This window comes from Budorcas taxicolor, chromosome 15 (genome assembly GCF_023091745.1).
Source record: "Budorcas taxicolor isolate Tak-1 chromosome 15, Takin1.1, whole genome shotgun sequence".
NCBI lineage: Eukaryota > Metazoa > Chordata > Mammalia > Artiodactyla > Bovidae > Budorcas > Budorcas taxicolor.
The window spans coordinates 35,879,618-35,897,466 of NC_068924.1; the positions used below are offsets into that span (position 1 = coordinate 35,879,618).

General features: G+C 38.1%; 1 protein-coding gene across 3 annotated transcripts in view; it reads left to right on the forward strand.

Annotated features, from left to right (window-relative positions):
- The window catches only part of SOX6 (SRY-box transcription factor 6), a 708,935-nt gene that overhangs the window by 606,299 nt on the left and 84,787 nt on the right, over nt 1-17,849 (forward strand). For 2 of the 3 annotated variants that reach the window (XM_052652397.1, XM_052652398.1), the window contains exon 10: nt 13,046-13,195. In XM_052652397.1, coding sequence (XP_052508357.1) covers nt 13,046-13,195 — 150 coding nt within the window. The remainder of the gene's footprint in view (nt 1-13,045; nt 13,196-17,849) is intronic. The other variant, XM_052652399.1, reaches the window with a different exon arrangement.

The following is a 17,849-nucleotide window of genomic DNA, read 5'->3' on the forward strand; positions in this document are numbered from 1 at the left end:
TCTCTTTTTGACACCTGACCTATTACTCTTTGCCCAGCTCACTCAGCTACAGCCTCACTGGCCTTGCTGTTTCTCAAACCTACACATAAGCACACCCTTGGTCTTAGGACTTTCACCTTTTCTTTGCCTCTGCCTGAAGTGCTTACCCAGATAATGACCTGCTTTGCTTCCTCACTTCTTTCAGGTCTCTACTCAAATGTTTCCTTCTTTTAGTTTTCCTGACCTCCTCTGTATTTCTTGCATAGCATCTGACCAGGAGTAGCTACTCATTAAATAAGTTTTGAATGAACTTTACCTTTCAGTTACAAAGAAACAATGCTTTTGAATATCGGAAAATATGAAAAGCATTTTATTGAACTGTTTACTTTTATTAAAAGGGATTTTATTAAACTAAAAGTATTTTATTAAACACACACCCAGATATATCTTTTGAAAAATTCCTTGTGACTTAGTTTTAGGGAAATAATGCTTGGATTTCAAACTCAACTTCTGGACTCATTGATAAGTTTTATAGCCTATTGGTAGAGTCAAGATGCATTTGTTTAAGACTTCTCTGATGAGCTAAGACTTTGTGACTAGAGAGTTAAAGTAGCCTTACAAATGCAAGCTGTAGCACTTGGAACACATTGAGAGAGCTGGATCTCTCCAGCATTGCCTGCCCATCTCTTGGAAACAGAGGAAAACAGATTCATTCCCATAATGCCGATTTCCAATTGCCCTCATTAATCACCTCTTCGAATATCTTGCTTTAAGAACCAAATTACTAATTGTTTCAATGACTGAACTTTTATTTCTGTAAGTAAAGCCTTATGTGTTTACATATTTTATTTAGCACCCTGACAGAAAAGATACTTGGAAGAAGCAGTGAGAGATTGAGTTTTCTTGCTAAAACTATTGGAGGTGGATTTGTTTGTTTTTAGTATTTGCTCTGTGCAACTGTGTTCCATAAGGAAATTGCTCTCCTAAGTGCATTCAAATAGAATTGGTGCTATTAGAGAATGATTTTTTTTTTCATAGCAGACCACTGGATGCTCTGTTATTTGATGGATTCCAAATTTTTTAAAATAATTCTCTTTGTGTAAGGGTAAGGCCTTTGACCTGGACCTCTTTTCTATTCTTTTTTCCTTTTTTCACAGCTTCTCCTCTCTTTCACACGCAGCATATCCCCCCTGTTCCCCATCCCATTAACACAATGAGTTATGTCAGAGGAGCAAGCTACTCAGTGCTTGGGAAAATAGGCAAGATGATCTAGCCAGGAAAACTCTCTTTTTCAATTCATTTTTCTTTACTTGACATTCTTGAGCCGGCTGCAGGGGATAATGAAATGAATTAAACAGGTCCTGGCTCTTCAGTGGCTTACACTCAATGCTTGTCCCATTTTTCCCTTGATTTTTCGTGGGAAGACAAATGGCAGAAGTCTCAAAGGGGGTGAAATACGTCTGTTCTCACCTGAGACAAATTTTGCCCTTTCTGTGTATTTGCATAAACTTTAATTTAAAAAATCTGTAGAAACCTTAATATCATTATAATTAACCTGAATACTGTGGTTACATTTAAAAATATTACATCTTATGACAAATATTAAAATAAAATTCTACAGCATAAATAATTCTCAGGTGCCCAATGATTACTTTCTAAGTACATGTAGGATGAATTTCTCTTTAAATCTCAGGGAAATGGTGAATGGAGTCCAAACTAAAAGCTCTGATAGAATGTACAAATTCTATTTGCAGTCAGTCCCCCAGGAAAATGGAACACAAGGAGAAATGAGTCCCTGTGAACACTAAATGGGAAAATTAAGGAACCTAGGTTCTAGATTTCATTCAGCCCCCAGCTCACCACTTGGTATGCTTATACAAATAACTTCCTTTTCTAGGCTTGCATTTTCTTCATCTGTAAAGAAAAGGGCTCAGATTAAATCATGTATACAATTCTTTCTTCTGTTAACATTGTGTTGTCTGATGTTTCTTTGCAAGAAAATCAATACATTACATGGTGAATTCACATGCTTATTGGTTCAAGAAGACATAAGTGAAGAGAAATTACCTCCATCTCTGGGGTTCCTTTTGGAGAAGGTGTGAGGAAAAGTATACTAAGAAAAGAGCGTGGGCAGAAATTATAGCAATTTTAAGGAGACAGAGACAAGAAAGCAAAATGAAGGGGTTTTAGTGGTTCATATTAACAGAGCATGTATTAATTGTGAGACATTAAGTTAGGTTCTAGGGACATAAAAACAAATACGACTTAATTCTTCCCTTAATTAGGGAGCTCACAGTTTGGAGAAAGTACACAGAGATAGAGAAAGAGATATAGTGGGAACACAAAGGAGGCAGTGGACAGGAAAGTCTTTAAGGAGAAAGTGATGAGTAGAATTATGAAAAATAGGAGCAGTTAATAGGAAAGGAAAATATGGCAATAAAAATTATGCAGGAGGGGCAGGGGGGCTGACTTGGAATTAAGCCAGTATGTGACTGTGATGAGTGGGAGGAGTTGCTCTTTCCCTGTTGCTCCTCTCTCGAGTTTTCGATGGTGTCAAATATGAGGGGTATAGCTAAACAAGTGCCTTCTATGCTGAAAACAAGGACTTCAGTTCTTTCCTTCCATAAAACCACAGCTATATTTCCTGGATCATTTTGTTGACATTGAAGGTTTATGAGAAGTAAAAGTATTTGTGATCTCTTTCAAATTATTTTTAAACTCTCTCCCCCACCCCTCCTTCAGTCTGTAATGACTTATTACTGACACACTTTCTTCCCTGTGCTGAACAAGCACTAAATCAAGCTGCTTAATTACCCCTGTCTCCTTTTCACCTTCTTACAGCCTCACGGCTGAACTTACCCAGCTTTATAGCATTCCTTGGTTGGTAGAATGGTCATCAGCATTGTTTTGAGAGGGTAACAAAATCCAGGATATCCCTGGTGAACTGAGCCAGGCTTGGGCCCTAGTGTTAGGCAGCATCAGTCACGTAAGTAATGACATTTCCTGAAGAATGCCACCCTACCCAACCTGCTTGTTTCTCCAACATCTCCTTATGACACCCCAAGTTGTGTCTAGTATATGAGAACAGAATCTGAGTTAACCTGGGTTAGAAGCCTGGGATTCTCAGACTTTACATGGAACCACAGTAAATCAGGTGGATATAAAGGAGAGAGTTGAAGTCTTCAAGTCAGTGCCTATTGAATGTTTTTATAGAATAGCATTTTCTCTTTTCCTCCTTTCTTCATTATCTACCAATAGGCGAGTTGTATTTGAAGGAGAAATTTTTTTTTTTCCCTCTCAGGGTTAGATTCCGACAGGCCACTTTAAAATGCCCTTTCTAATTGAAATGACAAAACACAGGAGAATTTACTCCAAAGAGAATCCAGCGTGTGAAGTCGTGTCTGCTTTTTCTTTACTGTTGGTTTCCATATACTAGAGCCTACTGGTGCCAATTTAAAGCCCCTGTCAGCTTCCCTTTTTATCAAGTTCTCTATTTCTACCCATAGTCTGCATAGTTCTTTTTTACTTTATCAGTCTATTAAACATATGTCACTAGGGTATTTCAGGAGTCTTCTATTATGGCTCACAGCTTGGTTGGAGAAGGAAGTTTAGCTAAAAATTGTGCCCCTTACTCCTTCAAAGTGGCTGGTAGTACCCTTAACTCTCCTTTCTCCATTTGAGAACTGTGAGGCACTATTTTAGAAAAAGTAGCTGTGAGACATCTGGAAGATGTCAGAACAGCTCAGAAGAGCAGCAATATCAGAATCTCTTCTTGGAAAACGATTCTTGTCTCGTAGTTAGGAACAGGAAATGGGTTTCATTGTGATTCACTGTATAGCTTACTTTAAATAATTTTAACATGTAGTAGCAGAATGCATATGGTCTTTAAAGTGAGACTGATTCAAAGATGGAAAATAATTCCTATTACACATAACTATTTTCAAGATGAAATAAAATAAGGGTAAAATACCTAGCATAGTACCTGACTGAGATGGTGCTCAATATATGTTCGTTGAATTAGCGCATGAATGAATAGGGGTGATAACTGAATGACTGGATGAGTGGTGATGTGAAAATCATGTGATTATGAGAATAAAAGTCCTTTCACCTTTTTTTCTATGGTGCTCTCCTTTGGAGATCTTATGTGATTTATCACAGAAAGCAGGTATAAAAGAATGTGTATTTCACATTATGGTAAGTATTAGATACACTGTGACACCATCCATTATAATTTGACATAAATTTGACTCCTTGGGAGGTAAAGCATGCCTTTCTTCCCCAATACAGTAGTGTTGTAAAATGACCCTGATACAATATATTTCTTAGGTCTTGATCTTCATGGGAAATAGATGGGGAAACAGTGGAAACAGTGTCAGACTTTATTTTTGGGGGCTCCAAAATCACTGCAGATGCTGACTGCAGCCATGAAATTAAAAGACTCTTACTCCTTGGAAGGAAAGTTATGACCAACCTAGATAGCATATTCAAAAGCAGAGACATTACTTTGCCGACTAAGGTCCATCTAGTCAAGGCTATGGTTGTTCCAGTAGTCATGTATGGATGTGAGAGTTGGACTGTGAAGAAGGCTGAGTGCCGAAGCATTGATGCTTTTGAACTGTGGTGTTGGAGAAGACTCTTGAGAGTCTCTTGGACTGCAAGGAGATCCAACCAGTCCATTCTGAAGAAGGTCAGCCCTGGGATTTCTTTGGAAGGAATGATGCTGAAGCTGAAACCCCAGTACTTTGGCCACCTTATGTGAAGAGTTGACTCACTGGAAAAGACTCTGATGCTGGGAGGAATTGGGGGCAGGAGGAGAAGGGGGCAGGAGGAGAAGGGGACAACAGAGGATGAGATGGCTGGATGGCATCACTGACTCGATGGACGTGAGTCTGAGTGAACTCTGGGAGTTGGTGATGGACAGGGAGGCCTGGGGTGCTGTGATTCATGGGGTCGCGAAGAGTCAGACACGCCTGAGTGACTGAACTGAACTGATGAGACCTAAGGCCGGTGTGTGTGCTCAAAGACACTCAAGAATTTCACGGTAAGGCTGAGTTTGGTTGGTAGGACCTACTGTTTTGTGTTAAATCTAAGTGGACTTAGTTATAAAAGTGTCACTAGAATACAAATATAAAATAGGTTTTTCTTTAAGGCTAGTCTCAGGACACAGGACTCCTGAAACACAACTAGAGGTATATATTTGTGGGTTTGTGAGATTGTCATAGGACTTTCTTAATCCAATTTACTTACAGGTTTGGCCAATAAGCTGGTAGTGAAACATAGAAAAGAGTCTTTGTGTCTTGATTCTCCCTCTTTTGCCTCTTCCCATGCCACTCTGTGTCCCCTCAATAGTCCTGCCTTGTTGGCCTTCTTTACGTTCCTTGAAAACGTTATTTTCTTTCCTTTTATTGGCTCAGAGCCACGGTAATTGATGTTTCTTCTTTCTGGAATACTCTATCAACTTTTCCACCTGGGTAGTTCTCAAAGCATTACTTCCTCAGAGAAACTATTTTTATCCTCCAAACTATGTTAAATACTCTTGTTAGACAGTCTCTTGACATTCTATAGTTTTCTTTCTCAGCACTTATCCTAGCCATCATTCATAGTTACTTCCAAAGGGTTTAATAGTGCCGTTAAACAGGGACCATTTCTGAGTTGCTTGTTGTTGCACTTCTATTGTTTAGAACAGTGTTTAGGTAACAGTACACTAAATAAAGGTTTGCCATTGAAAAAATTCACCAATACTGGAAATGTGCTTGAAAGGTACAAAGATTGATTCATCTATCCATTTCTACTTAAATAATAATGTTGAAACGAGAACTAAAGAGTTCTTATTCTCCTTCCAGTACTAGCTATATGATCTTGGGCATGCTACTTTTATTCTCTAGACCTTGGCTTATCAGTACAATGAAGAGGTCAGACTAGACTAAATGATCTGTTAAGCTCCTTTCAGTTGTAGGTACTAAGTATGTTACTGTTCAGCTTACAAAAATTTTAATACTGGCTACTTTATTAAAACTGAACTAATAATAAATGTAGAATTTTTTTAGCCATAAAATAGTGAAAGTGTTTCTTACAGTGCTCCTATAAAATATGAGTGATTTTATAATTTTGAAAAATATATAGCTAGGCTCATTTTTACATGTATGTATTCTATGTCTTTTATATATTTTAGATAAAGAGACAATTCAATATCCCAAATGACCACTCAACATTTTTGCAAAATTAACATGGAAAGACCTATATTTACAAAAACAGTTTTCATCAAAGTTTACAGGACTTAGTCTAAGGCTAATGTAAGCTTTACTACACTGTTGATTTTTTAAACCTCAGTGTTGCGTGGAAATGAGTGTTCATTATCATCATCATTATAACTATGAACAATGATCTGAGAATCTTACATGAAATGATATTTTTATAAACTATTATGTAGTAGTTCAGTTCAGTTCTGTCGCTCAGTCATGTCCGACTCTTTCCAATCCCATGCGCTGCGGCACGCCAGGCCTCCCTGTCCATCACCAACTCCCAGAGTCCACCCAAATCCATGTCCATCGAGTCAATGATGCCATCCAGCCATCTCATCCTCTGTCGTCCCCTTCTCCTCCTGCCCTCAATCTTTCCCAGCATCAGGGTCTTTTCCAATGAGTAAGCTCTTTGCATCAGTTGGCCAAAGTACTGGAGTTTCAGCTTCAACATCAGTCCTTCCAATGAACACCCAAGATGTTCTCCTTTAGGATGGACTGGTTGGATCTCCTTGCTGTCCAAGGAACTCGCAAGAGTCTGCTCCAACACCACAGTTCAAAAGCATCAATTCTTTGGTGCTCAGCTTTCTTTATAGTCCAACTCTCACATCCATACATGACTACTGGAAAAACTATAGCCTTGACTAGATGGACCATTGTTGGCAAAGTATAGTCTCTGCTTTTGAATATGCTGTTTAGGTTGGTCATAACTTTCCTTCCAAGGAGTAAGCATCTTTTAATTTCATGGCTGCAGTAACCATCTGCAGTGATTTTGGAGCCTAGAAAAATAAAGTCTGACACTGTTTCCACTGTTTCTCCATCTATTTCCCATGAAGTGATGGGATCACATGCCATGATCTCAGTTTTCTGAATGTTGAGCTTTAAGCCAACTTTTTCAAGCTTCTCTTTCACTTTCATCAAGAGGCTCTTTAGTTCCTCTTCGCTTTCTGCCTTAAAGGTGGTGTCATCTGCATATCTGAGGTTATTGACATTTCTCCTGGCAATCTTGATTCCAGCTTGTGCTTCTTCCAGCCCAGCATTTCTCATGATGTACTCTGCATAGAAGTTAAATAAGCAGGGTGACAATATACAGCCTTGACGTACTCCTTTTCCTATTTGGAACCAGTCTGTTGTTCCATGTCCAGTTCTAACTGTTGCTTCCTGACCTGCATACAGGTTTCTCAAGAGGCAGGTCAGGTGATCTGGTATGCCCATCTCTTTCAAAATTTTCCACAGTTTATTGTGATCCACACAGTCAAGGGCTTTGGCATAGTTAATAAAGCAGAAATAGATGTTTTTCTGGAACTCTCTTGCTTTTTCCATGATCCAGCGGATGTTGGCAATTTGATCTCTGGTTCCTCTGCCTTTTCTAAAACCAGCTTGAACATCTGGAAGTTCACGGTTCACATATTGCTGAAGCCTGACTTGGAGAGTTTTGAGCATTACTTTACGAGCCTGTGAGATGAGTGCAACTGTGCTATATTTGAGCATTCTTTGGCATTGCCTTTCTTTGGGATTGGAATGAAAACTGACCTTTTCCAGTCCTGTGGCCACTGCTGAGTTTTCCAAATTTGCTGGCATATTGAGTGCAGCACTTTCACAGCATCATCTTTCAGGATTTGAAATAGCTCAACTGGAATTCCATCACCTCCACTAGCTTTGTTTGTAGTGACGCTTTCTAAGGCCCACTTGACTTTGCATTCTAGGATGTCTGGCTTTAGGTGAGTGATCACACAATCGTGATTATCTGGGTTGTGAAGATCTTTTTTGTACAGATCTTCTGTGTACTCTTGCCACCTCTTCTTAATATCTTCTGCTTCTGTTAGGTCCATACCATTTCTGTCCTTTATTGAGCCCATCTTTGCATGAAATGTTCCCTTGGCATCTCTAATTTTCTTTAAGAGATCTCTAATCTTTCCCATTCTATTGTTTTCCTCTATTTCTTTGCATGGATCACTGAGGAAGACTTTCTTATCTCTCCTTGCTATTCTTTGGAACTCTGAATTCAAATGGGTATAGCTTTCTTTTTCTCCTTTGCTTTTGCTTCCTGTCTTTTCACAGCTATTTGTAAGGCCTCCTCAGACAGCCATTTTGCTTTTTTCATTTCTTTTTCTTGGGGATGGTCTTGATTCCTGTCTCCTGTATAATGTCACAGACCTCCATCCATAGTTCATCAGGCACTCTGTCTGTCAGATCTAGTCCCTTAAATCTATTTCTCACTTCCACTGTATTTGATTTAGGTCATACCTGAATGGTCTAGTGGTTTTCTCCACTTTCTTCAATTTTAGTCTGAATTTGGCTATAAGGAGTTCATGATCTGAGCCACAGTCAGCTCCCACTCTTGTTTTTGCTGACTGTATAGAACTTCTCCATCTTTGGCTGCAAAGAATATAATCAATCTGATTTCAGTGTCGACCATCTGGTGATGTCCATATGTAGAGTCTTCTCTTGTGTTGTTGGAAGAGGGTATTAGCTAGAGTTTAACTGGACATGGAACAACAGACTGGTTCCAAATAGGAAAAGGAGTACGTCAAGGCTGTATATTGTCACCCTGCTTATTTAACTTCTATGCAGAGTACATCATGAGAAACGCTGGGCTGGAAGAAGCACAAGCTGGAATCAAGATTGCTGGGAGAAATACCAATAACCTCAGATATGCAGATGACACCACCCTTATGGCAGAAAGTGAAGAGGAACTAAAAAGCCTCTTGATGAAAGTGAAAGTGGAGAGTGAAAAAGTTGGCTTAAAGCTCAACATTCAGAAAACTGAGATCATGGCATGTGGTCCCATCACTTCATGGGAAATAGATGGAGAAACAGTGGAAACAGTGTCAGACTTTATTTTTCTAGGCTCCAAAATCACTGCAGATGGTAACTGCAGCCATGAAATTAAAAGACACTTACTCCTTGGAAGAACAGTTATGACCAATCTAGATAGCATAGTCAAAAGCAGAGACATTACTTTGCCGACTAAGGTCCGTCTAGTCAAGGCTATGGTTTTTCCAGTGGTCATGTATGGATGTGAGAGTTAGACTGTGAAGAAAGCTGAGCACTGAAGAATTGATGCTTTTGAAGTGTGGTGTTGGAGAAGACTCTTGAGGGTCCCTTGGACTGCAAGGAAATCTAACTAGTCCATTCTAAAGCAGATCAGTCCTGGTTGTTCTTTGGAAGGAATGATGCTAAAGCTGAAACTCCAATACTTTGGCCACCTCATGCAAAGAGTTGACTCATTGGAAAAGACTCTGATGCTGGGAGGGATCAGGGGCAAGAGGAGATGGGGATGACAGAGGATGAGATGGCTGGATGGCATCACCGACTCTATGGGCATGAGTTTGAGTGAACTCTGGGAGTTGGTGATAGACAGGGAGGCCTAGCGTGCTGCAATTCATGGGATCGCAAAGAGTCGGACACGACTGAGCGAATGAAGTGAACTGAACCTATTTTCCTTCCTAAACCATTAGTTTTCAAAGGAGTTTTCTAACTTAAAGCTATTTATTTAAATAACTAATATTTTATGTTTTTTCAGAAAACAATGCAGTAAAATTTAGGGAAAATTTAAATTTATACGTAATTAGGCTAAGAAGAAAAAATTAGTACTACAATTTGTGTTAGGAAAATGTAAGGTGAGTTAGTGAAGCCAGTAGTTATTCAGGACCGATCTAGTCAACATTCTAAACATGACTTCAAGAAAACAGTTTCTTAAAATAGAATAATTTAATTTGGACTGAATTTATTTTCCTTTTATATCTTAAAACTCATTGCCATAAAATTATTCATCATTTTTACAATAAATGTAGTCATATACCACTGCTTTTTCCTTATCTATAGAGATAATATCTCTCCTCCCTAACATCCAGCAATTTTATATAGGACATTAATTCAGAAAATACTGATTGATCTCTTATTTGCTATCCACTATTCTTGATATTAGGCATTCAAAAGTAATTAGGTTGATCATGACTTCAATAAGCTTATAGTTTATCAAAAATAGTAAGGCATGTGTATAGCTGTGTTGTCTAGTCACTAAAGTCATGCCAACTCTTTTGCAACCCTGTGGACTGTAGCTCACCAGGCTCCTCTGTCAATGGGATTTCCCAGGCAAGAATAGTGGAATGGGTTGCCATTTCCTTCTCCAGTGATCTTCCCAATCCAGGGATCAAACCCGCTTCTCCTGCATTGGCAGGTGAGTTCTTTACCACTGAGCCAGCAGGGAAACCAGTGCATCTCTATACACAAGGTTTTTAAAAAATGATAAGCTTTGCAGGAAAGATATAAATGAAATGCTGAGGATCTTTATCTTACATCCCCTCCAGAGCCATAAGTGTGTTCCAAGACTTTGAAGCCTCCTTAGCTCCTAATGAAAGTGAAAGTCACTCAGCCCCGTCTGACTCTTTGCAGCCGCATGGGCTAGTTCTCCAGGCCAGAATCCTGGAATGGGTAGCTTTTTCCCTTCTCCAGTGGATCTTCTCTTCTCCAGCCTGGGCGTCCCTGATAGTTCAGTTGGTAAAGAATCTGCCTGCAATGCAGGAAACCTGAGTTTGATCCTTGGGTTGGGAAGATCCCCTGGAGAAAAGAAAGGCTACCCACTCCAGTATTCTAGCCTAGAGAATTCCATGGACTGTATAGTCCATAGGGTCACAAAGAATCAGACACGACTGAATTACTTTCACAGCTCCTAATACAAAGCCTGTCATACAGAATATATTCAATTAATGTTTGCTTAGAAGGTGAGCTATTTGTGAAATTATTCTGTAAACCTATACCTGTTAATAAATGGCATTCTTTTATCCAAGAGAGATCTAAAGTCCTCAATCTGAAAAGGTCTATACTTATATCTAAAACATTTTGTTAGAATGTGAAAATATTTATTTTCATGAGCACTTTCTATCTTTACAATATACTTTAATTTCTGACTTCTATTGCAAGGCTCATTCTACTAAATCTTATCTAATATTTTACTGTCCAGTTTACCCAGCTCTGTAAGTTTTATAAACTATGGCTATACTTCTTCCTACATCTAATGTATCAGTAACCACAGCACCCAAGGAACTCCAAGAAATCACAATTCTTAAGGAAGCTTGTCTTTCTTAAGTACAATCCTAAGAAAGAAATATAAAATAAATGATTGCTAAAACTTTAGAGGAAGCAGTTAACACTACTCTGTTTCTAAAAAGCAACTATAATGTTCAATTATTTTGAAGGATTTCTGAATTTAATCAGCTTAAAAAAAATAGATTTGTGTCCAACGATTTGTTTTTCAGCTTTTCTTCATTGGTTGAAGTTTCCTCAAGGACTCGAGATTGAGTAAAATTGACTTTCTTCTGATCTTGTGAATCAGGAGCTAAAATGAAGATATAAATGATTTCTAAGGACTCTTGCCTGTCTAAGTTTTCCTGATTCTTTAATACTCAATAGTAAGGCATATTACTGATGATACCAGCCACCATTTATCGCCATATAGTCATTACTTTTCCAACTCTCAACCATCTCCACTCCATTCAGTATAGAATGTTCCCTCACTGGCTTAGCACCAACTCTATCCCACCCCCACTCCCATGCCTTTTGAAGACACCTGGCTGAATTTTAAAAGAAAAGAGTGTAACAGAGTAAAAAGAAAACAAGACAGTCCTTTTTCTCCCTGAAGTTCTAGCAGTTTGACTGGCTATTACTTGTGAATTTTTCTTGCCACTGAGTCATTGCACATACAGAATTATGAAACTTTAATTTCTTTAGAGGCTTGTTATATTAGAGAAATTGTTCCAAAGAAAGCAACAATCATGACATAAGCACATCTGGCTCTTGCAAATTATTCTTTATTAAGCTTTCATTTAATTACATGTGCTGAAAGGTCTGTTTTTGATTACTGTAATTTTTTTTATTTGTCCATCTGAATGATAGTAATGCTGGAAATTACATACAAACCACCTGTTTTTTCTGCTCTACTAATATGGCAAAGTTTGAGCTGTTTTCTCTGTGGTTGATGAACTAGGAAGCTTTCTATTTATTATGATAAAAATATGACTATCAAGGTAATGGCTTAATCTTGATGATAAGAAGAAAAGAAAATATTTGAATGGCATTTTCAAGCATGAAATTATGTTAAAATTGAGGTATCTGAATTCTGGTTAACCATAACGGATTAACACATTTATTTATCACCAGTTTCACCCCAAAGCTAATAAATCGACAGTTAAGGATTTCACATCCTGTGCTAGGAAAAATAAGCTTGACTTTTTTCCTCCACAAATCTGGCTATATTCTCTTTAGGATTATGCTATATGCAGCATAGAGGAAGGAGGGACTGCTACTGGGCCTTAGGGATCTTGAGGGCAGCACTCTTAACCCCCAGAGGGGTCAGCATCCCTAGAAAAGTTTAGTCAGTACTGAATTAGAATGATGTTCTTCCAGAAGTGCCTAGGAAAGTTTAGATCAGTTTCTTAGTTCATGAATATTAAAATTACATGAATGGACATAACAACATTTAATGCACTTTATGATGATTTTAAGTACTCGAAAGAATATTTGAGACCATTTAATCAAATTCCTTTCTGTATGATTGAAGAAACTGAGTTCCAGAGCAAGTCAGTCCTTTGTTTAAGGTCCTAAACTTATTTTTAGAAGGACCAGGAACAGAATAATGGCTCCCATAGCACTGCTCTTTCTTTCTGTTATACTATTTATTATTTTTTATATTCTTCTTTAAAAATAGTGAAAGAGAAATTTCAAAGTGTTCAGAGAAATAGTTATCTAACAATACGGTAAGTTTTTTTGGAAGCTCTGTTTCAGCTGCATTTAAAGAGATGATTTTTGTCTTCCCTGTTTTGCAGCAGCTCTATGCCGCTCAGCTGGCCAGCATGCAGGTGTCACCTGGAGCAAAGATGCCATCAACTCCACAGCCACCAAACACAGCAGGGGCAGTCTCACCTACTGGGATAAAAAATGAAAAGAGAGGGACCAGCCCTGTAACTCAAGTTAAGGTATTTGCTTTGCAGGATTATGGAAACAGTTTGGAAAATAGCTTCACAAGAAAGGTAGTGAACCAGGCTGTGCTGGGCATAAACAGCAGGAAGCAAAGCAACATAAAGGAACCCCAAAATGTTCCTCTTTATGGTAAATTTCATGATTGAGCACTGAGAAACAGGTGTTTCCCTTTTGATAACAATAGTGCCATATTGTGAGATCTTTACCTAAATCTGCAAACTTACTTCTCAAGAGTTTTTCCCCTTTGGATTCTAGCTTTTATTTTTTAACGTCCATTGGCATGTATGGCCATGGTTTTATTACCAGTCTTTGTCATAGTCTTGTGACACTTCTCTCTGACTTTAAACAGGTGGGGAACCAACTTATAGTGCTAGAGGAGGAGGATCTCAAAACTTTAGATTGACAAGAAAGAAAGAGAATCCGATGCTGGACCTTTATATGGTTTGATGGTAAAGGTCTCTCTCCCTCAAACAATAGTTATAAATGTGGGCTTTGAGGAATGAGTGGTGTCATAATCTATTTATGCTTTGATGCCACATATAGTTGTGATAGGATAAATAGGATCACCCAAGTTATGACTGAAACAGTAACAGATCCTTTCCTCACTGATTTTCAGTGTCTTAAAATGGTATAGCCAGGAAGTACTTGGTAACAGAGGGGAACTGGTGATCCAGTCTAACTTTGTGCTGCAGCTGGTACTTAAAGGTTTTTATGATTGTTTTTGCTTCCTATATTGAATTAAAAAATTCAGAAAGTTCAAAGAAACAATTCTTTTATATCATTGACTTACTTACTTTGAAGGATACACTAAGCACAGATGTATTATTGTATGTGTCCAAAGTACTGCCTTTGGAGAAATTTTGCCATTATTACTTCATTACATGGGAAATATCTAAGGCTAACGAAACAGCATTGAAGTCCACAAAATTACTGAAATTGTTTTATTTTCTAAAACTTGTAGTTAGGGATTTCGAGACTTCAGGAAAGCCATTGAAAATATGGATCCCAAATACCAAAGATTAAAAAAAAGAGTAAACATAATTAAGAGGGATAGTTCTGCTTGTGCCTGTCCAAAGGAATTAATTTAATGTCCCCCATGCCTTTAGGTTCTCCAAAGAAATAGATGAACATTCATGCTTTGTGGTTAGAAATATTGAGATATGACAATAGGGGCTTTACATTTAATAAGATAGCATTAACTTATGGAAACAGACTATTTTGTGTTCCAAGAGTTTCTTTTTGTAAGAGAACACTACAATTCAAACCAAAGCACTTTGTTTAACTATAGTTGTTAGAGTATAAGCATATCAAACATCAGTGACTTGAGGTATTGAGTATTAAATATTTTAACATGAAAAAGTCATTTTATAAGTGAGTTGGCCAAATGGAATTGCACCAAACCAAGCCTTTACTGGATGAGTAAAATGTTCCCTGGTTAGATTCAAGTTTATATCTGCTTTTACCATTCCAGCTTTGTGGGCCAACTGAATTTTATTACTCACTTGACCACATACAAATTCTTAGGGAGCTCTCTGTATAATTTAACTTGACTCTACTTTATGTTAATAACAAAGGAAACATTTATCATACTTATTAGATTGTTTGTTGTATGTGTGAATAAAACTATATCGACTAAGACATAAAGCAAATGCTTTAAATTTTTAAGATAGCTCCAACCTATTATTGTAGAAGTTCTAAAAATAATCTTATGTTTTGCTAATTGGAAGAATTATGGTCACTAAAATATCTCGTGTTTCTGCCTATAGTCAATCTTTCCCTCTGTATATAACATGACTATGTAACCTAGGGCATTGTTAGCTGAAGGTGATAAAAATAAAAGTGGATGGTCTTCTGCTCCTTTCTCCCCTGAAGGATTTTATTTGTTACAGTGGTCAGCATCAGTAGTTAGGCTGTTTCTGTTCAAATGTCAGTTCTATGACTTTCATTAGGTGTGTCGCCTTGGGCAAGTTATTTAACTTCTTTTAGCGTTAGTTTTTGCCTCTGCAATCTGAAGGTTAATATTATTATGGGTCTTCAATGAGATAATACATCCTCTAGCATATAGTAAATATTTCATAAATGTTAGTATAGCAATGATGTTGATGATAATCTGATGATAATAAAGATGCTGGTAGGTGGTAATAGTCATTGTGATTGAAATATCTGGTGGTATACCCAGAGAGATTCTAAAAGAAACCAAGAAGTTTTCCATTTTAAACCATTATGGAGGAACAGGGATTCTATTTACTCTCCAAACTTAAAGAAGTAAAACTCAAGACAAAATATAAAACAGTGGTTTCTGACATTTCCAGTAGGAGTACAGGAGAGTGGCCTCTGATAGAAGAGAAACAAGTGAGGCAAGCACCACAGTTGTTCCAGCTTACTGTCTTGAGAGAGCTTCCAGGCAGTAGTGCGGTGTGTATGTGGGGGTTCCCCACATGCTGCTTGGCAGGCTTCCTGAGTAGAGAGACAAGACTTCAGAGTTTCAAGATGCCAAGTAGATGGAATTTGTGAGAGAAAGTATAGAGAGAGGGCACAGGAGATCCGCAGAAGGTTTCCCTGTATTTAGCTGAGTATTGAGCAGCACATGCACGTGAGGAAACTATCTGAGGCCAGAGGGAAAGCAAGATGTAGCAGGCAAAACCACTACAAGGTTTGTGAAGAACTGAGAATGATTCGTATTCCCGTTGGCCAGGTTGGAAAGAGCTCTTGGCACATGGGCACCAAGTAGAATCCCTAGCAGGGTATTACTTCACTGCTGCTGCTAAGTCACTTCAGTCATGTCCGACTCTGTGCAACCCCAGAAACAGCAGCCCACCAGGCTCCCCGGTCCCTGGGATTCTCTAGGCAAGAATACTGGAGTGGGTTGCTGTTTCCTTCTCCAATGCATGACAGTGAAAAGTTAAAGTGAAGTCACTCGGTCGTATCTGACTCTTAGCAACCCCACGGGCTTCACTGCTGCTGCAACTGCTAAGTCGCTTCAGTCGTGTCTGACTCTGTGCGACCCCATAGACGGCAGCCCACCAGGCTCCCCCATCCCTGGGATTCTCTAGGCAAGAATACTGGAGTGGGTTGCCATTTCCTTCTCCAATGCATGAAAGTGAAAAGTGAAAGTGAAGTCACTCAGTCATGTCTGACTCTTCGTGACCCCATGGACTGTAGCCTACCAGGCTCCTCTGTCCATGGGATTTTCCAGGCAAGAGTACTGGAGTGGGGTGCCATTGCCTTCTCTAGTAAGGCCAAATTATCCCTATACCTCCCTAACTCAGTTTAAAAGCAAACCTGATAAGGCTCTCCATGTCTTAGAACAAAGTCCACAAATATTTAAGGTAACATACAAACTGAAATCCAACACTGTAAAAATCTCAGTGTGGAGCATCTGTTCAATAATTATCAGGCTTGCAAGAAAATGTGAAAAATAATGAGAAGAATAAATCGATTATTAGAGATAAACCTCAAAATAACACAGGTGATGAAATTACTAGATAAGACAATAAAAACAGCTCTTAAAAGAGACTTTCAGCTAGACCAAGTGAAGAAGTAAGCATATCTGCTTCTCTTCACCCACAAAGTATCTGTTGGGCCAGGACAAGCTGTGAGGATGAACAGCAGGCCTGCCATGGTGGAAAAGAATTGACTTGATTGGGAGTTAATCAGGGCTTCCCATGCTCAGTGGCATTGTTGGTAGAAATGGAAATTATTGAATTGTAAGACTAAATAATAAATTAGAATATATAGTCATACTTTTTTATTGAGCTTCACTTTATTGTGCTTCACAGCTATTGTACTTTTTACAAATTGAAGGTTTATGGCAATCCTGCACAATCAGATGATGGTTAGAAATTTTTTTTAGCAATAAATTATTTTTAATTAAGGTGTATACATTGTTTTTAGATATAATGCTGTTGCACATTTAATAGACTACTGTATTGTATAAACATAACCTTTACATGCACTGGGAAACCAAAAATTCATGTGATTCACTTTATTGGGTTATTTGATTTATTGCAGTGGTCTGAAACCAAACTCATAATGTCTCTGAAGTTTGCCTATATTCAAAAATGAATTATAAAATGAGATATTATAAACTCCATATATTCAAGAAACATGAACATTATAAGGCAGGACATGGAAAATTCATATTGAATGCCTGGAGATGAAAAATACAGTGTTTGAGATGAAAAGTACACTGGATTGGTATTGATTTGGAATAGCAACAGATTAGATATTACAGAAGAAAAGACTAGTGAGCTTGATGACATAACAATGAAACTGTCCAAAATGAAATACATAGAAAAAAAGACTATCAGTGCTGTAGAACATCAAATGGCCTAATATATACAAATAGAGCCCCAGAAGGAGAAGGAAGGGACAGAAAATATGTTTTAAAAAGTAATGGCTGAAGATTTTCCAAATGTGAAGAAGACGCTGAACTAAGGGATCATAAGAAACTTGGTGAAGTAAAAGAAATGTGGAGAAAACTAACTAAATACCTAACTTAGAAATCACTGTTATTGAGAAATGAGTAAAGGAACTAACTAGTCTAAATATCCTTTGAATTCAGAGCAAAGGCAAGTAAACTTTAATTAAGCACCGTTTGTGAGGGATGCAACTATGTTTCCTGAGAACCTATCGTATGTCTAGATAGAG